The 26,242-nt window shown below is 33.7% G+C and overlaps 1 protein-coding gene across 4 annotated transcripts; it reads right to left on the reverse strand.

Moving 5' to 3' along the window:
- On the reverse strand, window positions 142–25,430 carry LOC109837116 (ABC transporter B family member 2-like). 4 transcript variants are annotated; one of them, XR_002246186.1, is made up of 13 exons: window positions 24,992–25,430; window positions 24,560–24,614; window positions 24,278–24,453; window positions 9,640–9,840; window positions 8,747–9,006; window positions 6,885–7,425; window positions 6,177–6,556; window positions 5,669–6,081; window positions 5,285–5,526; window positions 4,942–5,189; window positions 2,904–3,316; window positions 1,380–2,010; window positions 142–465 (listed from the first exon to the last, which is right to left on the reverse strand). XR_002246186.1 is itself a non-coding variant. In XM_020405209.1 (12 exons), exons 1-12 carry the CDS (start codon window positions 25,262–25,264, stop codon window positions 1,469–1,471), a joined length of 3,708 nt encoding a protein of 1,235 aa, XP_020260798.1. In that variant the 5' UTR covers window positions 25,265–25,430; the 3' UTR covers window positions 1,263–1,468. The 4 variants fall into 4 exon arrangements, 3 of the variants coding, with proteins under 3 accessions (XP_020260798.1, XP_020260796.1, XP_020260799.1); XM_020405209.1 differs by lacking the exon at window positions 142–465 and having other exon boundaries at window positions 1,263–2,010; window positions 5,669–6,045; XM_020405207.1 differs by lacking the exon at window positions 142–465 and having other exon boundaries at window positions 1,263–2,010.

A 26,242-nucleotide genomic window follows, 5' to 3' on the forward strand; every position in this document is an offset into this window, starting at 1 on the left:
ATAAAGCATGTGAGAATATTCATCGTTGTAGTCTCTTTCAAAATTGAAAATTGGATAGTAAGTTCAAAGAGAGAGAGAGAGAGAGAGAGAGAGAGAGAGAGAGAGAGAGAGAGAGAGAGAGAGAGAGAGAGAGCTTAAATCGGCAAGACTGACACCAAGGGTCACAAAAGTTAGAACTACAGGCCCTGAAAGTACTAATTTCATACTAAATATATCTAAATCCTTTTTGATGCACCTAATTGGGCATTTGGAAACATAGTCTCATGGATATTCCTCACTTTACCGAGGCATTAGTCATGCATTCTTATCTTCTACAGCTCTACATTCCATAATTGGAGGTTGGGTGTGTGGACATAAAATCACGTAGAAAAACTGACCATTCAACAAGCAGTCAAAGCTCAAGAATGAATTTTGCTTGTACCTTCTTTGGAGATCAGTTGGACCCCCTCTGCTCCAGTGGTGAACCTAAAAATAATCGAAAATTCAGAACATAAAAGCTATGCCCATTGTCAGTAATGTGCCTCAAGTATGAAAACCCAAAGTTAAATGCGTTGCTAGATGTTTTATCTTTCAGAATCTTGGTAACATGCGTCCAATGGACTCATCTCTGTAGCTAGAGAAATTTGTCCAGAAGTATTATTTGGTTGCTCAGAGTTAGTTTCACGTATTTTTTTTTTTAATAATCTTCCTGTTGTTGATGAGGATGTTGTTGTTTTCATATTTGTTATGCCAGTTACACAATTGGATCCGGGACCTTCTCATAATCCACCTTCACCTTTTCGTGGAGCAGTCGGGTTTGATGGCCTCTTTGTTGTTCGTTGTTGTAAATGTGTCAATAATTATTAAGAGCTTGTTTTAATATTGTTTTAAACTTGCCGTGTTGCTAATAAACGTCATATTACATGTTTCAGAGATTAACATCACGATCCTGTTGTTAAAAAGAAGTAACAGAAGAAGCTGATTCACGGTTAAGAAGCAGGTTTCAGGCTGAGTGTAGATCCTGGCTAGGACACATGGGCAGGCCCAAACCCTTGCCCATTGAGGTCCAGCCCAACCTTCGATAAATATTTACTAGTGTGATTATCACAACATCAAAAAATAGTACTATGAACATAGAAAACCGCTTAATACAATACGTGAAGACTGAGACAATGTATGTCCTCTAGTACGCTAATAGCTGTTGGAAAACTAGTTAATACTCACTAAAATACAAATGCTAACCAACAATTAAATTCAAAAATATTTATAAAACAAGTACGAAATGCAGAACAACTTTCATCTATTGGTATTATTTCTAATGATCAATATTGTTAACACAATGATACAGTGAAAACAATGAAGTTTAGATACATCGGAAAAAGAAGATAAAGAGGACTCACATTGTATAAGAGATTGCCTATATTTGTGTGGCACAAGAAGCAGGAGTTGATTTGTACTTCTGTACAACAAACAGATACTAAAACTACTGTTACTGTGAACGTTGCTGAAGTTTTGTCAACTTGAAATAAGAACCATTCCTATTGTCCACAAGAGCAGAATGACTCCCTTGCTCTATAATCTTCCCATTCTGAAGTACCGAGATAATATCAGCATTCTGGATTGTGGAAAGTCTATGAGCTACCATGACAGTGGTTCGGCCTCTCATGACACGATCAAGTGCTTGCTGAACTACACGCTCAGACTCAGCATCAAGAGCACTCGTTGCCTCATCAAGAAGAAGGATGGCTGGATTCTTTATAATGGCCCGAGCAATGGCTACCCGTTGCTTCTGACCACCAGATAATTGGACCCCACGCTCCCCAACCCTAGTTGAGTAGCCTTCGGGTAGGGCACTTATGAAGGAGTGTGCATTCGCAAGCTTCGCTGCTTCTATGACTTCTGATTCTGTCGCACCGTCCTTCCCATAGAGGATGTTTTCGTAAATGGTGGTGGCAAAGAGTGCTGGCTCCTGTTGGACAAGCCCGATGTGTTTTCGTAGGGATTTGACTCGAAGTTCCTTAATGTCTTTACCTGAAAAGTGAGGGAAATTTGAGAAAATCAAGCCTTTGATGAAAACAAAAAAATGTATACTCATCATAGGATATAATGTCGAAGGTTTCAGAAAACATAAAATGGATAACCGAGCTATGAATTCACGATGTATAACAAATAGGCTTATCTGGCAAGTGGAGTCATGAAAAACTAGTGTCCATTTATCTGGCATAATCTTGAAACCCCCTAAAGGACCCCATTTTGAGAATGAAAACTCCATCATCAAGCTGGAGCTATTTGATTCCAGTGATCAAAGACAAAATATCCAACTCCTACATCCTAAACACAGTACGCAAACAACGGAAATATGCAAATTGGTAATTCCTACTTACTCTAAAAGCTTGACACCTACGACTTAATCTCCTTTACCAAACAATACCGTCGTCTCAACACCCATAAAGTACTTCCAACTTGATGAGGAATCCGTATTTTTTATTCAGTTGCTTAGATTAGGGCTATGACATCACTAACTCAGGATAAATCATTGACTAATATCTGTTCATAACTCAAAAAGATGTCATTTCATAAGTACACTGAACCCTTTTCAAGACTTATGTTCTGTTATGGAAAAGTACTTCTATTACAAAGAGCATAGTATTATCTTATAGGAGACTGCGGTTCATAAAGTGCATATATCACATATTTAGAACGATTCACCTCTAAAATATACTACACGTTATGGCTAACTCAATGTATTTGAAACTCATGCGCTGACATACACAAAAATATTCAACAGCAACATTAAAACAGCTGAAACAAAAATAAGTAGTTTCGATTTATGTGGCTTCTCTCGATTTAATATAATGTATGCATTAAAGTAAAAAAGAAGAGAATGTAGCATATTGAAGAAAACTTTGGTTCCAAATGCATACCGTCAATCATAACTTTTCCGGATGCTGGATCATAGAACCTTAATATCAGTGACAGAACTGTACTTTTGCCGGAACCACTTGTACCCACCAATGCCATGCTCTTCCCAGCCTTCACTGTCAAATCAAACTCTTTGAAAATTCTAACATCAGGTCGTGAAGGGTACTGAAATTCAACACCCCTCATCTCAATTACTCCATCTACTCTCTGAACATCCTCTCCAACATCCCCTACAACCTCAGTCTTTCGGTCCAACACCTCAAACACTGAAGCTGCCATTTGGTTCCCTTTGATGATGTCCGGAGCCATTGCTAAAGTCTCTCCCATGGCCAATGCAGTCACTATCAAGACCATAAAGGATTTCATGACAGAGCTGAAGCTCGAAAGCCCTTTGCCCATGAGGACTGAGCCATACCTGCAAAACAGGGCCAAAACAAAATTGTATAGTTTTACCCATAAGTATGTGATTTTATCAGATTCAACTAGAAAACACAGAGTACTAGATCCTCAAAATACAGCTCCATTAACGGTAAAATCAATCACACCCAACCTAATCAAACTTTTGAATAATTCTTGGATTATTATAGGCAATCAATGGTTTTCATTTTGAAATGCTTCTGTTATTTGAGGTTATGTAGGGAGTTCAGATAAGGTTACACATTAACCATAGAGAGAGTATACACTATCCGCCAACTTTTTTATCCCTAGGATTTGCTGAGATGCGTGTTGATGTATGGTACACGTCAACACATGCACCTTAAAGATAGTCTTGATGTGTATCACACATCAGCACACATCTCAAAGCAAATTCAAGACAAAAAATATGGTGGAAAAGTTGGTGGACAGAGCCCTGAGTGGCATGACATATATATACTAGTATCTGGTGCATGACATATGATATATGGGGGTACCTAAGTATTGGAAAGTCTGGGATGTTGAACGTGTTTTTTCTTCTCGTTGTGATTTTTTGAAGTGTGAGGACATGTTTCTGGATAGTTTCATTCTTGGATTTTTCGGTTGCATGAGAATTTTGTACAACTTTTGGTTGCGAGGGCACTCCTGGGAATTCCAAAAGTGAGGGCATTTATTTCAAGTTGTGAGGACATTGTTGAGATTTTTTTAAAATTGTGACTTACAAAGGAGTAGAAAACCAGAAGTTGTGACCAAAAAGATAGACATACTTGGTACGAAGCACCAAATTTTGTGTTTGATAGTAATGTGACCACTTCTTATCCCCTCATTTAATGGGTGGGTAATCAAGCAGAGATCATTTTTAAATGGACATCTTTAAATGCGTGGATAAGAAGCATCCACGTCGCTACCAAGTACCAAATTTGTGCTTACTACCAAGTATACCCCCCCCCTCTCCCTCCCTCCCTCCCTCTCCCGCAATACATGCATATATATCTACACACACACATTTGTATTAATGGTTATGAGGTGGCCGCTCATTTGGCAAAATGAACTACCATGAGATGGAAGTGGTAAGGTCCAAACTTTTTGACGTGACAAGAAAGGTGGGCCTCCTCACATGGTTATCTCTTGCTAGCTCATTTAGCAAAATGAGCTGTCACCTCATACCCATTACATCATATATACACACACACACACAGAGGTTAGCTAATGATGGTCTGAACAACTCAACAGTATGTGCTCCTGAAGAGCTAAAGTCTTTCAGATCTCCTTAATCACTCTCACTTGCATGAATGAGACACCATCGAGTGTATAGGTAGATACAAGACTTGAACATGGAAGATAAAGGAACTTGATACAATGAGAATATTGAACTTCAGGATGTATGCGAATCAATCAAAATACAACTTGATAAATCAAGTTTGACTGTTACTTGCTGCTATCCAATAATATGGATTTATATGTGATAGTGATACGATCATATCATATGACTTGGTGTGTCAGGTGCCACAACTATAGCTTGAAGGATGAGATAACACTCCCTGGATCGAGAGGAAGAGTGACTGGCCCTAGAGTTAATAATGCTGGAAGGTAGAGCAACTTCTTTGGTTTTTATGTTTCACGTACCACAAAGCCAATGCATATGAAGAAAAGAGGAAGCACTGGGAGACACCGTAAAAGATGCCTGCAGCCTGGCCACGACGAAAAGATTGCTTTGAGGGTGCCTCGAGCTCCCTGGAATATAGGTCAATAATCTTCTCCTCTGAGCAAAACGCAGCAACTGTCCGAATATTGCTGACAGCCTCTGCAGCAAGCATGTTAGCTTTTAAGTATGTCTTGCTCAGGTTCCCTCCAAATCCTTTCATGAATAGTTTCTATAGGAGATACATAGACGAATAGTAAATATCAGAGATCATATAATATGGCTAGGAAATACAACAAAATAAACATCTAACAATAAAAGTTATACCTCAGCAATATGCCCACTGACCATTAGCGGGAAAGTAGCCAAAACCACAAGAGTTATTCTCCAGTTAATGATGAAAGCGATAATGAATGATGTTACCATCATCCCTATATTCTGGAGGAGGATAGTTGAGCGATCAACAGCTATAGTTTTGAGCAAAGTGGCATCAGTTTCAAGCCGAGATGACAAAATCGCACTGTTATTACTAGTCTCATCGAACCATCCTATCTCATTTCGTAGCATTGCTGGAAACACAAGTAACGAAATTAGATAGAGAATCACCTTAGCATATACGATATAACATGAAGCCAGAGATTTCACTGGCTAACTTTGACCCATAGGAAAAAAGGACATGATAAGCAGAAAAACAATAAATGACTGTCTCACCTTCAAACATCTTCTCTCTGACGCGAAGTGTGAGTCTTTCACCCATGATACCAAAGTTTAAGTGCTCAATGACATGGAAAATCACTGTGAGAACGGCACCACCACAGAAGAGCAATGCTATCTTCTTTACTTCCCTCTGAGTAGTCTCCCAGTCCATATAATAGGAAATGAGAGCTTGAGTTACTCCAAGAGCAAAGAGCGGCATTTGAGCACCAGCTACAAATGCACCCACTGTTCCAAACACGCCATATATCCAATCAGGACCTATCATAGAGTACAATCTTTTCATGGAGACAGGCTTTGCTTTAGGAGGATCAATTTCTTCCGGAACAAGGTGATTGACAGAGTCCTTGTCAGAGCGAAAGCTCGCTCCCAAGCTTGTTTTACGTGACAAGTTATGTGAATAGTTGATACTAGACAAAAGTATATATATATATATATATCAATAAACCAATATTTTTTGACATGAACCACACATTAAATAACGGCAGTCAAGCTAAGGGATTACCTCTGAGAAGGTGTGGTATTTGCTTTCTCAAAGTGGGATGATTGCTGGGCAGAAGCATCCTGGAGCTTAGCAAGGGAAGCATAGGCACTCTCAGAGTTCAGCATGAGCTGCTCATGGGTTCCAGTCTCCACAATCTTCCCATTTTGGACCACTGCAATGATGTCTGCATTCCTTATAGTGGAGAGTCTATGGGCCACTACAACTGTAGTTCTACCCACCATGACACGGTCAAGTGCCTCCTGAACGCTTCTCTCTGACTCGGCATCAAGTGCACTTGTGGCCTCATCAAGGAGAAGAATTGATGGGTTCTTCAATATCGCTCTTGATATTGCTATGCGCTGTTTTTGCCCACCAGACAACTGGACTCCTCTCTCTCCAACCTGAAACATTTTCTCCATTCATAAGCTTGGCAATTGCTTTTTCTAGAACTGACAAGATAACAAGGTTATATGCATCTCAAGCAATTTGGTAACGCATAATAATTCCAACCAATGCTCTGCAGTTTCAGAAGTTCGTTTAAACTGTAAGAGCACCAGCCACCAGATTTCATACTAGTGCAGCGATTCCTTGTGTTTAAGTGGTATAATGTGACAATTGAAAGCTGAGTTAATAATATATCAATGAAAATGTTAAAGCTTGAAAATAAGCTACATGTATCAATAATTATTGATCTACAATAATGATTAAACAAAAGACAAGAATAATCACCTGTGTCTCATATCGCTCAGGAAGGTTGTTGATGAAAGTTATGGCCTCAGAAAGTTTAGCAGCACCGGTTATTTCATCAAGGGTTGCATCATCTTTTCCATAGAGTATGTTCTCTCTGATGCTTGTGGCAAAAAGGGCTGGCTCTTGATTGACCAATCCTATTTGCTGCCTCAACCACTTAAGGTCTAGACCCTTGATGTCATGTCCATCCAAGAGAATTGCTCCGGAAAGAGGATCATAGAACCGCTCGATGAGTGAGATGACAGTGCTCTTTCCCGAACCACTTCCACCAACAAGAGCAACAATCTTCCCAGATGGTATGTCAAGACTAAGGCTGTCAAATATTTGGACGTCAGGTCGTGAAGGATAACTGAACCTAACATTGTCAAATTCAATGTCACCATCAACACTAGGCAGTGTTTTCCCCGTCCTTGAACTTATTTTGCTAACCGTGTTCCTTTCTATCATCTGAAAAATGGGGTATGCAGCGGTTCTTGCTCTGAGGAATGTGGAGACATTTGGGCCTGCTAGACCCAGTGCCCTGTATTACATTTCAACTATCAATATGTCTAAAGATTAGCTGAAGAGGATTTGCGTATAGTGACATTCTTGAATAGAAAGATCATTAGAGCTAGAAGTTGGAAATGTGAAACTTACACACAGTTTACCTTAAAAAAAATAATTTGTGTGATACATTTGGCGCAGAAAATAAGAGTAGAAGAGAAATGACATCAATTGGCAAAACCATTTTGGATTAGTGCTCTGAAAAGCTATTTCATAAGAATAGCTTTTCTAACAGAGCAGAAGAAAATATATGGGTCTACACATTTTTACAAATAGTGCTTGATTAAAAATGTGGGTTGAATTGGAAATTAATGATAATCAAAATTGCATAACAAGAAGTTGCTAAGCATTATACAAAAGAGGGTTTCATGAGCCTTTTCAGAGATGACACTTCATTGATCAAAGAGAATTCTCGAGAGCTATACCTTAAACTAAATTCCCCACAGTCAACAAGAATTATCTAACAAAACAATACAAAACAACCGAATGGCAAGTGAAAAATTTGCACAATCAAGTGGATAAGACTATGGAACCCCTATTCACTAATTACGCTAGATTTACGGAACTTGTGAGGAAGGTTTAGAATTAGGCAACCATGAACGAAGGACTTATTTCTCTGTAGCTGATGCTAATACTCCTCTAGATCCAAATTTGAGCAGAGCCACCAGGTAGCTTCGTTGAAGAAAAGATAAGGGATAATCCCCTTGGGTAAGTTGACATGTGCTAAAAGGAACATATGAACAATGCATCGGATATAATAGGTAGTAGCTTAGAATAGTGGTAGACTACAATGATATGGATCCAATAGCAAAAGAAGATTATTGATCGAGATGGTCCATTAAAAGAATTGAATGGGCAAAAAAAGTTCATGTAGAGGACACCAAAAATTTGAGATAAACCCATGTTACCATCATAATAATGTTATTTCTCTAAATGATATTCTTCAATTTCCATATTACTTCAACTTTGGGAAACTATATTAGATTTACTTGAGCCTTGTGGTTTTATGGAGAAACTATATGAAGAAACTACAGCTCGAAGTGAAGTACCAAAAACTACCATTTTCACAAGCCAACTTGTTATGGAAAAAGATTAAACAAAATCTACCAAGAAGTCCTTGACAATTTCTTAAGAAATGTGTGGGCCTGAGAAAAAAATAACTTGTAATATTAATTACTATGAACAGTTCATACAGTACCTACGATTTCCTATGTGTAACTGGAATCTACATTTCAGTGGTGAAATAGTACTTCAAAATTCCAAACTGAATCCGACAAGATAAATTATAAGAGACTTACAATCCTGCAATGACAACATTGAGCATCGTCGTGAATGACTCCCCTCCATTTGCTATGTCCCTATGGACAACGATGCTAGTGAACCAAGTGAGCAATGCCCACGAAAAAAACAGAATGCAATGCAGTGACCCGAGCCCAAGTCCCTTAGCCAACCCACCTTTCTTCCCATACTTGTAGGTATTCACCAATGCATTCCTGTAGCTCTCCAGTGCCTTCTGTTCTCCCACAAATGCTTGCACTGTCCTAACATTCCCAATAACCTGCCAACAAAAGTAACCAACGTGCAATGTAGACCAATGAGCTAAACTCATTCAAGTGCAAACATATACAGACAAGGATAAATTGGCTACAAGCCTACAACCACCTATCTATATCCTCAGTAAGACTTATCACCCTCCAAGTCATTTGTTAGCGCTTATCAGATTTAAGCTCATTTTAGAGTAACATGTTATCAAGTGGATGGCCAACCCCAGGGACGATAAGTATTAGAGTTTTATAGATATTAACCCCTTACAGTTTTTATATTCTGATATGATATTAGTCCTTCAAATCTTAGAAATTCATGTTCATTCCCTTAAATCCTATAAGTCGCACCAAATCACTCCTCCCGTTAAGTCGTCATTTGAAATATTTCTATTAACATTAACTTGATGTATGCATAATGTACCCTCAATTCCAACACTGAGAAAATTATACGGGAATTCAGAATCCAAGCCCAAACCAAAATCCAAAATTCATATCCTCCAACAGTTTTCTTCTTCTTCTTCAAGACCCCAAACTAGAGAAGAAGCTTGACTTATATAATTTGGGGAACTAAATATCAATTTCAAATATTCGAGAGGCTAATTATCAATTTACCCTACAAACCATAACAAGATGCTAGCAAAATTGACCTCTTCAGCGATTTCTCCGGCCTTGACATAAGATTTGCGCACACGAGCGATGAGCCCAACGGCTACATAGGCGTAGATGCCACCAGCAATGGCGATCAGAGGGACGATAGAGAGGGTAACGAGGCTTATTTGCCAGACTCTTGAAAACCCAATGGCAAATCCAGCGATGAATCGGCATATGTAGTGCATAAAGTTGCCAACCTGCAAGTGCCATTGTTAACGGTGGCTCAGTGTATCTAGTACTAACAAATTGGGGGTTAATGTCGATTCCAAATTTGACAAAATCATACGGTGAGGCAATTAATAAATAATAGAAACTTGACATCGAAACTTGCAACAATAAAGACACCAAGAAAAAGAAAAAGAAAAAATCTTTGTGTGCGGATTGTACCTGTGAAGCAAATTCGATCGAGCGTGGCCATCATTCTAAAACTAAAACCCTAACCCTAAATTCCAATAAGTTGCGAGCATGATTTGCTCGTAGTGGGAAATTTTCAAGCTGGGATCGAAACATAGCTTTTATCCCCAATCCGACCTTTAAAAACCTGTCTCTGATGCCCTCGATTTTAAATGATTTCTTTTTGGTACGTTAAGGGGTTGTTTGATTCAAATGCAAAAATTTTAGGATTTGTAGTCCAATAAAGAATTTCAAATCTATAGAGTTTTATTTATGCTTTGAGAATTTTAATATTTTTTTTGGTTTAACATTATCATAAGAAAGTAAATTCTACAATTTGTAATATCTTGATAACAAATTCTAAAAATGAATGAGAAGTGAGTATAGTTACCTTGATGAGGTTGCCTCCCACAAAAAAATAAAATACAATAATATAGAAAGAGGGATAAACAAACTTATTTATGGGATTTACCAAATCCTCTCAATTGGAGAGGATATAGCAAATTCTGAAACTTGGGTGTCTTTTATAGTTTTGGGATTCAACATTCTAAAAAATTATTGAAATAAACATTAATTATGGAATCCTAAAACTCAAAAAACACACTTTTTGATCTAAAAAATTTGTAATCCATGTCAAATGCCAAAATTTTACTTGAACCAAACAGCCCATAAGCCTTTTGATAAATGATTTACTACTTGGCTAAATTGCACAAAAAAATCATAAAGTTTCCCATTTTGACAATTAAATACTGCAAATTGCATTTTGGAACAAAAAATACCATAAATTTTTCAAAGTTTGCACATTACTACTATCAATCATCCAAACATGGAAATTTTTACCTAAATGTTTCTATATGATACTTACATGTTTATTATAGAGTTTTTAACTAATAATATTTATTAAATTTGTAATTAAATCAACCAATTTTTTTTCAAACTTATCTTAATTCTATTTAAAAATAGAGTTAAGATATTTCTAATAAATTTTTTAATAAATATTAATAATTAAAAAGCTCTAAAATTAATTTCAGTATTATAGAAAAATATTTGGATAAAAATTTTCACGTTTGCATGATTGATTTTAATAACATAAAAATATTGAGAACTTTATGGTATTGTTTTGTACCAATTTATAATTTGTGCTATTTAATTATTAAAATGATAAACTTTATGGTATTTTTAAGCAATTTAGCCTTACTACTTCAATATCTAAAACTCGGATATTATAAAACATTAAAACGAGGTTGATTGAGTTAATTAATCATATGACACAGAGTTCATTCAAGGGCATTCTTTGGATGAACACAAATGATAAAATGGTTGGATGAACACAAATGATAAATGGTTAATTGAGGACAAACCAACTGTGGGATCATCTAATCTCGCAAAGATACCTTTTATAGTTCTATTTGTTGAGAATAGATCTCATGTAATTCTAATTGCTACAAATAGACTTCCTAAGAAAAAAAAATTCACTCTTAATACCGTTAAAAATATTTGAGAACGTCGATAGAACCCTTATTATTTTTAAGGATAAATGCTCAATTTGCTAATTTTTTTCACCTTTAAAAGAGTTCAAAACATTCACTACGAAGATGTATTGCACTTGAACCAATACTAAGGGGTTCTATTCGCAACAAGTTATACCCAATAAATGGGAACATCAAGGAATCAATTTCTTCTCTATCGGTAGTCGGAACTTGTTAATGCACAAAAGTCCAGAGAGCCACATCTAGTTACTGACACTCCAAATACTTCTTCAAGACACTAAGAGTGTGTTTTGCAACTTTGTGAAAATGAGCCACACTTGATTTTAGAACTAGTTCTTTTGAGAACTAGTTTAGATGTGAACCAGCTCTCTCCTAGCCAACAACTAAACCAGTTAAAACCTTTAAAATTAAACTAAAAAATAGTATCATTTTTTGCCCATTTTTTTCAATTAGAAAACATTTTAAAACTGGATCAAGTTCAAACTAGCCTAGTTTTATAAGGTTATCAAACAAGCCCTGAAATTTCTTTAAATTCCTAGTTATACAGAATGTTTGCATATAATAATATTACATAGTAGCACTTCTCAAGTTTAACAATTGATAACTTATTTTATTCCAAATAGTAAGAATCGTGTTTGCTAGAGTGGAGTGGGTATGATCTGGGATTGTTCCGAATAGATTTGCTAATGTCATTGATTCGCATGTGCGAAATCCCTATTCAATTCATTTATTCATGGGATCAATGTCCCAATTAAAATCCTATTAGATACACAATACAACAAGTAAAAATGACCCTTACGATGTCACGACATAAGTGTGAAAAAGTAAAAAATAATAGTTTAAATATTTAGCTTAAAAATTCATAATGTACCTAATCACGTAAAAAATATAGTAATTTACATTAAAAAGAATATCAACTTACACCATATACCAAACTTATAAAATGCAAAGTGAGGTTAAAATTAAAGTAATGAATTATTTTGTATCTAAGAGTGATCTAGAAATAAGTGAGTCTAAAACTAAATGGGGAAAATTTTGGTTCACATGCAAATAATTTTTTTAAAATTGGGTGAGTTTTAAAGTAAACTAGGGGGAACTTTGAGTTTATAGGTAAAAAAAACTCATTTACAGTTCTCATGTCGCGTAATTAGTGTTAAAAAAGAAAAACAAAATAACAATTTAAATATTTTTGAAGTGGGTAAGTTCAACAAATAAATTGGGGTTAAAATTTTTGGGTTTATAGGAGAAATTCCTCTTTGAATTTGCCTAAAAAAAGATAAAGCCAAAAAAAGATAAATTTTGAATTTGTAGCCAAAAATTATCTATATGTGAGTGTATTGGCTTAAATTAAAATTGGGGTAAATATTTATTTTCCAAGGTAAAATAAATGTAGTTTGACTTTTTAAAGTGGGTGAGTTTAAAAATTTATGGGGATAAATCTTTGAGTTTAAAGCAAATAATCAACTCTGAAAATAGATGAGTTAAAAATAAATGAAAGCAAAACTATAGTTCTATAGCCAAAAAAGACTCTTATATACTCAAGTTTACCGGCATAAACCTTTAAAAACTCTTTTGAGTTTAAAAGTAAATAGGATAAAGCTTTGGGTTTATACATAAAATATCCAAACCTTAGGAGTGACCAAGTTTAAGATAAGGGGTAAGATTTTGGTCATAGGCAAAATGCCCTTTGTTCTAAAATATTTGAGCATAGTAAAGAAAGATTATTAGGTAAAAAGTTTTTTTAAAAAGAGTTATTAAGTAAAAAGATGATAGAATGAGTTTTTCATTATAAAAAAGGGTTTTTTTATATTAGTCCCTCACATCATCCTATTTTAAAGTAATTCATTGAATCATTCAATTTGCTACTATGTCCTTATTTTCAAATTATTTTCTCAATTATTAAAATTTCTATTAAGTGTCGCAGTTCTTATGCTATATTGAAATTTGTTTCTCAAATAAATAGTAGAATTAGCAACTATGCGGATTAATTTGAAACAATTAATCAAAACTTGGGGACATAATAGAAACTTTGATGATTCAAGTGACTAACTTCCCTCTAATTGCTACTTCCATAATTGATTGGAGGGACTAATTTCAATATAATTTAAGAATTGACACTCATTGTTTCAATGATTTGAGGGATTAATTTTAAACTACCTTTAGAATTGATGACCTTATAGCAAATTCCATGACTTGGGAGCCTAGTTTCAAAATAAGGAAGATTTGAGGGACTAATTTCAAAATAACAAACATTTTTACAGACTAATATTGATAAACAAAAACAAACAAAAGGGCTATTGGGTTTTATTGGGAAACAACAAACTAACAAATAGAATTCTCTAACGTCTTGTTTGGTACGCGGGAATGAGTGGGAATGGAATACAATTCTAACTCTTTATTCATGCGTACCAAACACGATGTATTTTAGACGCTAGAATTACTATTCCCACTTCTTATCAATTCCCACTTAATGTGAGAATTGTTATTCCCAACCATTTTACAAGGAATTGATATTCCCACTTAAGTGGGAATAAAAATAAATAAATAATTTCTGATTATACCCTCCTTAAAAGATACGAATATATATAAATTCACATATAAAAAATTATTTCTATAGAAATAATATCATTAGTTGCTCGTACAAATATATAAATAGATATAAAATATTAAAATACTATTCTTTGTTCGACTTTACTCTAGTTACATAGCATATGCAGTAGAAAAAAAAATCTTATATTCACCTCGATGCGACTCGATTAGGTAACCATTATTTCTTTTTAAAATATGTATGTGTGGCTAATCTTTACCTAATCTTTACAGTAATTTTTTATCTTTTGGCGACTCGGTTACGTAATCTATTAGCAATTAGGTTAGTAAATATTTGACCATTGGATATATGATTTGAAGTTCCATTGAAGCATATGTGCCTAATCTTTTCAATAATTTTTTCAAAGCACTCACAACAAGGGTCCATATGATTCGCTAAAAAATGAAGAAAACCCTAAAAATTGAAGAAAGCTCAAAAAACTTGTCAGGTTTCTTCATTTTCTGATGTTTGGTTGACCAAACAAAAAAGGGAAACCCCCAAGAAAAGCATGTACCACATCACCCAAAGTATAAAATCAAATTCCTCTCCAAAACAACCAATTTTGCTAGAAACCCAATTAAACCCCATTAAAAATTTGCAGCTTGATTTTTTCACGTTTCTTGTTAGGAAAAATTACAACTTCGCCAACGTGTGCTTTGTTCTATTGCCAATACTTCCTGCCCTAAGGCAGGATAAAGGAGGAGAGTTGCGTTAGGTAGCTGACAGCCAGCATAAAACATAGTCAGATCAACATGACATGAATTCTATAGAATATTCGTTGGGGCGTCCCCATTGTGACATGTTGCATCGTTGCCATACTAATGTAATGATAAGTAAGCAAGGGTGGTTTACTAGTGCATTCCTAAAAAGCGACGCATTACATCGATGTCACCCCGGTGTAATGATAAGTGGGCAAGGGTGTTCTAGGAAATTAAAATCCCCTAATAGGCTGCCAAATAGTTTTAGACATAGACTGGAACGTCATGAGAGAGTAAATAATAGGAGACTTTTACAAGAGAATAAAATTAGGTTAGCTACTTGAAATATAGGTACACTTACCAATAAGATAATGGAATTAGTAGATATCATGCTTAGAAGAAAGATTAGTGCAATTTGTTTACAAGAAACTAAACGGATATGTGAAAAATCTAGAGAAATTGAAAAGACTAAATATAACTTTGGCACACGGGAAAAAAGAAGAATAGAAACAGAGTGAGAGTGCTTGTAGATAACATAATAAAATATAGTGTTATAGATGTAAAAAGAGTTGGAGATAGCATAATACTAATATAAATTATTTTGGGAGTAGAGGTTATTAATATTATTAGTGCTTATGCACCACAAGTAAGGTTACCTGAGAGTACTACAAGGAAATTTTAGGATAGCTTAGATAAATTATTACAATAAATTTTATTAAAAGATAAATAATTTATAGGAGGGGATTTTAGTGGGCATGTTGCTAAGGATAATATCAGACATGAGAGGATACATGAAGGTTTTGGAGATAAGAACGATATGGAAGAATCAATTTTAGAATTTGTAACATTGAATGATTTAATAATAGCAAATACATAATTTAGAAAAAGTGATGAACACTTAATAAAATTTTAAAGTGTATTAACAGTAGTCAAATAGACTTTTCCTTACTAGAAGAGTGGATGATAATCATTGCAAAGATGGTATAATTATAATCGGAGAGAGTTTAACCACACAATATAAGTTGATGGCATTAAACTTTTCTATTAAGAAGTGGAAAATGAAAAATCATATGAACAAAAGGCTAAGAACTAAATGGTAGAACTGAAAATGAGAAAATTTAATACTTTTTAAAATAAGATGATGAAAGAAGATATATGAAATGGGTATGCTTGGTACCAAGCACAAAAAGATATGCTTGATAGTAAGGTGATATAATCCCTTCCACTCATTTAAATAGTTGCATATCCCCATGCACTCATCAACCCATGTGAATGTGGTCCCCCATTTAAATGAGTGGAGAAGATTATGTCATCTTACTACTAAGCACAAAATTTGTGTTTGGTACCAAGCATACCCATATTTCTCTGTGTGTGTGTGTGTGTGTGTGTGTGTGTGTGTGTGTGTGTGTGTGTGTGTGTGTGTGTGTGTGTGTGTGTGTGTGTGTGTGTGTGTGTGTGTGTGTGTGTGTGTGTGTGTGTGTGTGTGTGTGTGTGTGTGTGTGTGTGTGTGTGTGTGTGTGTGTGTACGCGCGCGCGCGTGTGCGTGTGCGTGTGCGTGTGCATGTGCATGTGTGCATGCACACACACACCTATATATATACTAGGTGGAATGCATGTGCACTGCACGTGGTCAAATATTATAATTATTTACTTTAAGTTTAGTTATTTATTATAACATCTTGCAAAAAACTTTATAATTATCATAATATATTAAATTTTTTAAAGATAGTTCTATGTGTGGTTTTAACACTTTGTCTTTTAGAGAAATAGTGATGTTTAAAGCCTTAAAATATTAATGATTTAAGATTAGTAATTTTAATGTATAATTTCAAAATATTAATGGTGTAAATGACCAATACAAAAAAAACCTATTATTATTAATGAAAAAATAAATTCTTGAATTCATCAAAGAAAAATGTTAGGTTGTATCTAGTTATTAAGGGTTTTATTCAATTATAAAAAATTCACTTTCACCTGTTGTTTACTTCCACCAGTTGTTTATTTGGCCGACCGAGTATTATAGAGTTTTTTAAGTTAGAATGTGCAAATTCAATTAAGAATGTGAAAATTCAAAAACATTTTTCTAGAGTTTTCTAAGTTAGAATGTGCAAATTCAATTAAGAAAGAAAATATAAATTATGTGATCAATTCCAAAATCTGATATTGTACTCTTTTTACATCTTTACAACCTTGTTTTGTCAAAACAATTACTTTATAGTTTCAGAAAATTATAAAATATATTTGGGAATGATTTATACATATTATGCACTCTTATTAAGTATTTTAATAAAATAATTCATATCTATCCAATGTCAAACAACATCCAAAAATTTAGCTTAAGGAGTTAGAAGAATACAATATATGCAATAATTCTCATATCCCAGCTATGAGCTTCATAATCTTATAAGAAGGTGAGCAATATAAAATAATAATTTATTTTATTTTGTCAAATAATTTATTACAAATCATGAAAGACAATGGGAATCATAAGGATCATATACTCATCTCAAATAAATATTAAATTTCTCTTAGAGATTCTTATAGCAAAAGATTTTTAGAGTTGATATGTAGGATAAACTTAAGGAAAAATAATCCAAACTATTTGATTGAGTGATAAACTTGCTATAAATTACTCTACTCTTATAAAATTGATGTCACATGTACCTAAAGTTGTGCTTATGTTTAAGGTTTAATTTTAGAAAACTCCCCCTCAACTATAGATAGCATGTCCCCCCAACTATTTAAAACCGAGTAAATCTTCACCAAGTTTTGGGTATTTTGTAGATAATCTATCTCAACTTAAAATTTTTGATTTAACCTGTATGAACTTTTCTCACCTAAACCTCACCTCTCAAAACTAATATTATTGAGTCTTATCTATTATGTGACAAATACTTGACTTGAAAAGACTAAAATATCAATCAATCATAAAAGAGTTACATTGGTTTTTACGAGATGAAAGAAAAAGAGGTGATATGTAGGAAAAAAGAATGTAAATTGGTTGTGGTCCTTTTATTATTAGTTGAGAGTTTCTTTTTAATTAAATTTTTTTTCAAGAGGGTATTTTGTCTAAATCACATATTAAAGTAAATATATTAAGGGGGTTTGTTGATAGAAGTGTAAAAGATTAGGGGAGTTTTTATGAGACACGCTATAGTTGAGAGATGATTCCTAAAATTACACCAAAATTGAGAGGGGTTATCTATAACACCCCCCTAATAAGGGGTTTTGTCAAATTGAATCAGTTGACTGGTTTTTTTAAGACAATCCACATAATTGAGAGGGTTTTTTAAAATTTTAACTCTTCTTTTCAATATGGCTTATTTATAATTTGTCCTTCAAAATTTTAATAATTTAATAGTGGTCCCTAAAATTATGAGCAATTTCAAAAATTTGAGGGAATAACATAAAATTATTAGATATTTAAAATCAAGGAACTAATATCTAAATAATATTTACATATTTACTCTTATATGCATTCTATTAAATATCAGTCGATATATTGCTATATTGGCCAATATATCGGGTTAAAGACTTTACCTCGGTAATATTTTATATTATTTTCTTTTGTTTGGTGATTTTATTGATATATCGACCGTTATAAAAAATATGGCCGATATATCTCTTTGAAGATATCGAGAAAATCATGTTATTTTTCATTTGATTGTGGGCTCGGGTTTGGATCTGTTTAGTAAGCAAAATCAGAACTCACAAAACCCACAAAGGCCATAGTTTTTTTCCCAAATCTCTTCACTCTTAGCTCTCCCAAATCTTAAGATATATCTTGATGCAAATTCTTATGTTTAAAATTCATTAATATGTTAGATTACATATTACAATGTCATGTTATGTATGAATATTATTTCATATGATACCTAGTATTATATATATATCTGGTTTTTACAATCTGATATCATAGATTTTATTTGTTCAATATTTATCTGATGTCTAACACTTTGTAGTAGTCCTTTGAAAACCTCTTCTAAAGTATTTTAAACGAAGTATATAATTTTAGGAAATAATTCAAAATTTTGAGATTCGTTCAAAATATGATGCTTTAATTTTTCCACATCTCCTCTACTATATAAATATAAGCTAGCATCTGGCCTCATATTGTATGATGAATATTATTTATCAATGAGATAGTATATACTATTGTTTGTGTATAACAAATCTTTTATAGGCTTAAATGAACTTAAATACCTTATAGTTTACCAAAATTATACTTATATATCTCTATTTGTATCTTGCTGCACTTTTATTTATTTTAGATAACATATCTTGCTACACTTAAATATCTTAATATTTTCTAAAATTTTATGTTTGTACCTTCTGTCTTGTTACCTAAACATAAGAATGCTCTTTGTAATTTTCCTATATGAGTTTCATGATATAATTTTAGAATATTTCTAATACTTTATTAACATGCAATTATCTATTAATATATATTATACATTACTAATAATTAATATGATGTAGACTTTTACAATAACGTTGAATGTTTTAGGGACCAAATTATATAAACTCAAAGTGATATATAATATAATTAATTGATAATAATAATTAATTTAGTTTAATTAATATTAGAATGTAATATCAAAAAAGAATAGGGGTAATATAATCATTGGAAAGTTTTTCTACAACTCTCTCTTTTAAAGAGAGTATGATATGTGTGTGTGTGTGTGTGTGTGTGTGTACATACATACATGTATATAAGTTTGCTAAGATAAGAGAAAGGAAAAGTATGGACTTGGGTAATATTAGGTTGATTAAGAGTGAGGATTAAAGAGTTCTAGTAACGGATGAGGAAATAAAAGAGAGGTGGAAGAGTTACTTTCGTAAATTATTTAATGATAATCAAATAGGCGAGCAACATAGAGAATTTGACAGTATAGAGAATGATAGAAATTATAGATATTGTTAAAAAATTAGGGCTAGCGAGGTAAAAGATGCTCTAAATAAAATAAAAAATGAAAGAACCGTAGAACCATATAATATCCTCATTGAAGTTTGGAAAAATCTTAGAGAAAGGATTATGATGGTTGGCCAAATTATTCAAGAATATAATTGAGGCAAAGAGAATGCCTAATGAGTAGAGGATTAGTACTTTGATACCGATATATAAGAATAAATAAGATATACAAAGTTATTCAAACTATCATGGTATTAAACTCATGAGTCATACCATAGAACTTTGGGAGAGGGTAGTTGAACAAATGCTAAGAAAAGAGACAAGTGTATTTAAAAATCAATTCAATTTTATGCCAGGAAGTTAACTATGGAGCCCATACATATTTTGAGAAGGCTGATGGAGAAATATATGAAAAAAAGAAAGGATTTACTCATGGTTTTTATTGATGTAGAACAAGCTTATAATAGAGTACCTATGGAGGTAATATGGTGTGTTTAAAAAAAGAAACACATATCTAGTTTATATATTGATGTAATTAAAGATATGTATTATAGAGTAATAGCCGCAGTAAGAACTAACGAAGGAGAAAATAAAAGAAGAAAAGAGACTATAGTACATATTGATGGCTAAGAGATAGCTAAAAGTAATCAATTTCATTATTTAAGATTAATTATTCGGCAGATCGTGAGATTGAGGATGATGTTTGTTAATCGAATTAAATTAGGATGGTTAAAATGGAGGAATGTTTCGGGAGCCTTGTATGATCGTAGAATATCCATGAGACTTATAGGAAAGTTATAAAACCAACAATGCTTTATGGTTCGGAATGTCGGGCAATTAAAAAAATAATATGTGCAAAAGATGAGCATAGCAAAAATAAGAATGTTGAGATGATCTAGTGGGTATACGTTAAAAGTTAGGATAATAAATGAATGTATCCGTAGTAAATTAGAGGTTGCTCCTATTGAGGATAAAATGAGAGAGAACTGATTAAGGGGGTATGGTCATGTACATTGTAAGTATTTTAGTGAACACATTAGGAAAATTGATGATATTATAGTTAATGGAACAAAGAGATCTATAGGTAGACCTAAAAGAACTTGGTTAGAAGCAATCAAGAAAGATATGATGATGCTTAGCTCAACAGAGGAGATGACCCATATAGAGTAAAATGGAAGAATATGATTCATGTAGCCGACCCCAAATATTTAGGATAGAGACTTTATTGTTGTTATTGTTCTTGCTGGGATAAAGAGAGAACAATGGTAGAATTACATTTACCGCACCCTCTCCCTCTAATTTCATTGTTTTCTCTTTTCTTCTCCCGCCTCCATTGCTTTTTCATGGAGAAAAACCCTAGTCAAAATTTGGAAAAAATAGTATCTTCGTCTTCTTGATGTTGACAAAGCAGAAGTCGGAGAAGTTAGGGATTAGGGCGATGACTAGTAGGGGAGGAGGGCTCAGTTAAGGTTTGGGAGGGGTTGAAGATGATGATGAATTGGGGGTTTTGAGGTTGAGGAGGATGTGAGGGGTTCATGGGATCGAAGGGCTTGGGGGCGTTTGGAGGAGGAAGGGTGAGAGGAGAGGAGCTCCGAGGTGAATGAGAATGAGAGCTTCTTCTCTTTGTCCGTGGCAGATTCCAAGTTTGAGAGGGGGAAAAGAAGTGATGAGAACTTTTGAGATGGAGAGGAATAGTTAGAATTTAGGGGAAGAGGGGAAGATGAATAAGTTCCTTTTCTTAGTCAATCTTGAGTCTGGATGGTTTGTTTGGGGATTGGATTCAAAGAGTAGTGTGTTGGAATAGTGGACTGTCATATATCTGTAGTGAATATGATCCTATATGTTATCTCACAAGTTCACTAGTTAAAAGTGAAAACTAGCTATCATTTAAAATTTTTCGATCGCCTTTAAATATTATGCAAATTACTCCCTTAAATGTTCATATTTTAAAATTAATTCATTAAATCTTTAAATATATTGTAAATTACAACCTCAAATTTAAAATTTGTCTCTGAAATCTTTAAAGATTTTGAATTTTCTCCCTTAAATATTCAGATTTTGAAATTAATCCCAAAACATTTTTCAATTAGTCCCTCACATTTTAAAATTAGTCCCTCACATCTTTAAATGTTTTGAAATTTCTCCATCAAATTAATATTCATATTTTGAAATTAATTCCTCAAATCTTTAAATATTTTACAAATTACTACCTAAATCTCTAAACATTTTTGCAAACTAGTCTCTCACCTCTTTAAATATTTTTGTGTGATGGTAAGTACGTTGACTCTCAATTTTTGTTGCCGATAATTTTGTCTTATATGGGTGGTAAGCATATCATGGTGACCACAATCATGCATGGTTTCCTTTTTTTTCCGTTTGAACCAAACACTAGAAAATAAGGGAATCTATTCACACATCAATCGCTTTCTCTTTTTTTTTCAAGTTGAACCAAACTAAGAAAAGTTGTGGAAACTATTTTTACCACATGTTTTTTGGCAAAACAAACAGAAGAATTACTTTCCATGAAAGTGAAGGAAACACAAAAAAAGAAGAAGGAAATATGTATTTGGAAAATGAAGGAAAGCAACCAAACAGGCCCTAATTCGAAACATCTGCTTTGAAATTCTAGGTTCTAACTAGTGAGCTGCCTTAGCAAAAGTTGCAAAAACAAACATAAAATTAAATACTGTAATGTAGCTAAGAGCTGTTTATTTCCCATTACTTAGTATATTGTATACTATAATATAATTCGCATCACCCATTGTTGAACTTAATGACCAATGAGTTGGATCAAATGTAATTGATTGTATTAGAAGATTATGCAATTGGACTAAATTGAATATGTAACCATCTTTAAAGAAAATTATGTTTCAATTGTCTAATCGCTAAAGACAAGTATATTTATTGAGTGATACTTTTATTTCTAATTTTTATAGGAATTATTTTATTTCTAAAATAGTCGCTTGGTATTTTAAAATTGAACATTGTCTCTTACTATACTCAATCAACTTTGCAATCTCAATCACAGTAATGTTAAGTCATGTTTAATTAAACTCATTGTGATTATATCCAGATTGCAATTGTAATTTGCTAGCTAGTTTTTTCTGTTGGTCTTCTAATACTTTTATGGGGGATAGTTATGCCAATAAAGGAGATTCCAAAGACCCTTAAAACAAAGACTAAAAAGTTCCCAAAAAATTGATACTAAAAATAATAAAGTATAAGTTGAAGGTGATTTTGGTCAGTTATATTAATAGCGTATCTAGAAATTTTATACCTTTTAAATGATAATATTGATACAAATCCACAAGTTCATTAATTTAATAGTAGATATTCAGTTGAATATTAACAAAATAAATTGAAACCGCTCAATATTTTCTCTCGGTTGATGGCTGGGGAAGATCTCATATTTAGGACCAAGTCACCGTATTTGTTGAATATTTTTCCCAAAACAAGGAGCGAGATGAGCCTCTTTAATTAAAATCAAAATAAAGTATAAGACATGACAACAGGTAGTTCATAAAAATCAAATCTTGAACTAAGAAGCAACAGAAAATAGCACTTGTTTATCAACTTAGGGGGTGTTTGGTTACATTTCTATAAATTATAGGAAATGTTTTCCATCCCAAATTTGATTTCCTTGTATTTCTTAAAAAAATTATAGGAAAAGTTTTGAGAAGTTAAAAAGTACAAATTTTCTTATTTTTTGTATGTGCTTGTTTGGTTCAAAACAAGAAAATGAGAAATAACTTTTGGGAAAATAGCAACATTTCCTATAATTTATAGAAATGTAACCAAACACCACCAACTTTATAGAAAAGTGAGAACTTTGTAGAAAAGAGTTAATGAGTTTTATTATTTAAATAATGAATGCGTCAGATTTCCAAGAGATTTCCTCCCATTTTAGAAGGAAATCAATTTCCATAAAATTTGGTACTTTTGGGCACTTTACAGAAAATATTTCTGTAAATTTTTTTGGAGCCAAACACAGTTTATAGAAATGTATAGAAAACTCTTAATTACATAAATGTCATGCGTCAGTACTTTTGAGAAAACATTTCTCAAAAATAATGCAACCAAACACCCCCTTATCTTAAACGAAACAACCTACGTCTTTATCATAAAGTACCAACGTGTAGTGCGCATTCAAGCAATACATGTGGCAAAGAACGGTGCAATTGTTTCTACCAACTTGTTCATCCTTATAATTAATGAATTGCAAACTCCCCATATTATTGCTCCGTCACCAAACACCCGTGATTAGATTAATTTGAGACACCAGAAAAGTGAAAACCACAAATATACTTAAGAACATAAGAATGATGCAAAAAGAGAGCAAGAAATTTTAACTAAACATGATTATTAGCATAACATTAATGCCTCAGGGACCCAAATAGGGGATCCAATGCATGGGACAGGTGAGGTGTCACCATCCGGTTGTATGATGCACTGTTCATAAACAGTGCATCATGCAACCGGATGGTGACACCTCACCTGTCCCATGCCTTGGGTTCCCTATTTGGGTCCCTGTAGCAACACCCTTAGCATAATTACCTTCTCAGAGATGGCATCTTCTACTATTATGATATCACTAGTGATTGCGTTGATCACCTCTCCAGTTGAAGCCTCTGTATCAAACACACTAATATCTTGATCGAGCAACGACCTCAAGTATGCTAGCCTCATCTTTGCTGCTTGTCTCTCTCCAGTGTGCATCCAACACGCAACCTCTAACAAAACATGACTATAATTAAATCATGATTAAAATTACTTTGTTTTGAATAGACTCGATACTATTATACACAAAATCATATAAATAAAAAATTCGGCGCTCACCAGTCCATGATGAGAACAACATCACAATACCCAGATAAACAAAGTCTAATGAGTACTGCAAATCAAATGAAAGAGAACATAATTATAAAAAGAAGTTGAAGGTGATGTATATACTTGTTGTACATAGTTGCATAATGAATTTTACTACAGCATCTAATGACTCCTCAGTTTCCTCCCCGCTTTTCACTTCCACTTTTGAGTTTTAAAATACTGGACAAAAGAAAAGTTAGATGATATCAAAATTATTCAGATTTCAAATTCTTTTGGAGGGACGTCTAAAGTGAGTTTTAAGGAGAAAAAAATATTGTGTTAAATATATAGTTTAAATTTTGGCAATAAAAAGAACGCTAGCTCAATCTGCAGCGACATCTGCTTTGTTCTAAAATTGAAAATTTCAGTGAATACGATCTGAACCCTTGTGCAAACCATCACCTTGGCAACTCTATCATTAACCGAAGCTGGGAATAGGTAAGCAATTCCTATGATGTTAATGAGCTTGCCGAAGAAAATGAAGAAGACAGGCACTGAAGCTCCATGGACACAAGCTCCTACAGAGCCAACGGCCATGAGGAGATAATCCCATGAGTCAGCAAAGCTGAAGAGCTTCAAGAAGGGGACTTTTTGTGCCTTCTTGCTCTCTTCTCCTCCTCCATTTTTCTTGTGGGTTTCCTCATGGTTGTTGTCATCAGGGCCTACTAAGCTCATCCTCTCTCTCTCTCTCTCTCTCTCTCTCTCTTTGTGTGAAGGATGGGGATCGATGAGAGAGGAGTGAGGGTTAGTTATATGAACAGAAATTGAAGAGATGTACTGTTTTCAGGAAAGAGAGAGAAATCAGGGAGAGGCAAATTTTGATCGGGATCGTTTGGCATTGACAGTAGAGGGTAGAGGTGTGTGCTCATTATTAATGCTACTAAACTACTTGGCTGACTAGTTAGGTGTGGGTGTTAATAGTTTCTGTTGTGAAATGGTGCGCACGCAATTTCTCATTTAATTTCTCATACCATATAGCTAGGTGAGGTGATAGAGTATGCGCGAAGCCTAGATGGAGTCATGGAGCGAAGGATCGATGCGAGTCCTACAAAGGTATGCTAGCTTATCCGAAAATATACAAAAAAAAACTACTTACTCTATTAATATTTCTTGTAACCGCAACTATACTAAATCTCCTATCACCTGTTTTGTATGATATGTACTTTATGAGAAAGTTCGTTGGTTCCAGCTCTGACATATTGAAGACTGAGTCATAGGGGATTGCAGGTTTGGTATGAATCGCGATGATGGAGTGTTTTAGTTCTTTTTTCAGAAAGAGGTTGCCGTAATTTTTTTTTTTTTTTGAGTGACAAATCACACAAAATTGACATGACTAGTTTATTATTAGAAAATATCATACAGTCCCTCTATTAGAAAATAACATGTTTTTTTAACACAAAACATAAACTACTTAATTTATTAGAAAAATATCAATTAGCCTAAGTGAGCATGTGTACATTCAAGTTTTCCGTGGGTCCACTTAAAGATAAACTAGCTAGAAAATTCATTAATTAATTCATCTAAAGCGAAATATATATTCAAACAATTGATTAAATACGCGCGGAACATTCCCTCATCAGTGTCAGACTTCTAAAACTGCTCCATTTCTCACTGTCCTCTACATATATATTCTCAATCTCCTAGCTCCCATCT

This window comes from Asparagus officinalis, chromosome 4 (genome assembly GCF_001876935.1).
Source record: "Asparagus officinalis chromosome 4, Aspof.V1, whole genome shotgun sequence".
NCBI classification, from domain to species: domain Eukaryota; kingdom Viridiplantae; phylum Streptophyta; class Magnoliopsida; order Asparagales; family Asparagaceae; genus Asparagus; species Asparagus officinalis.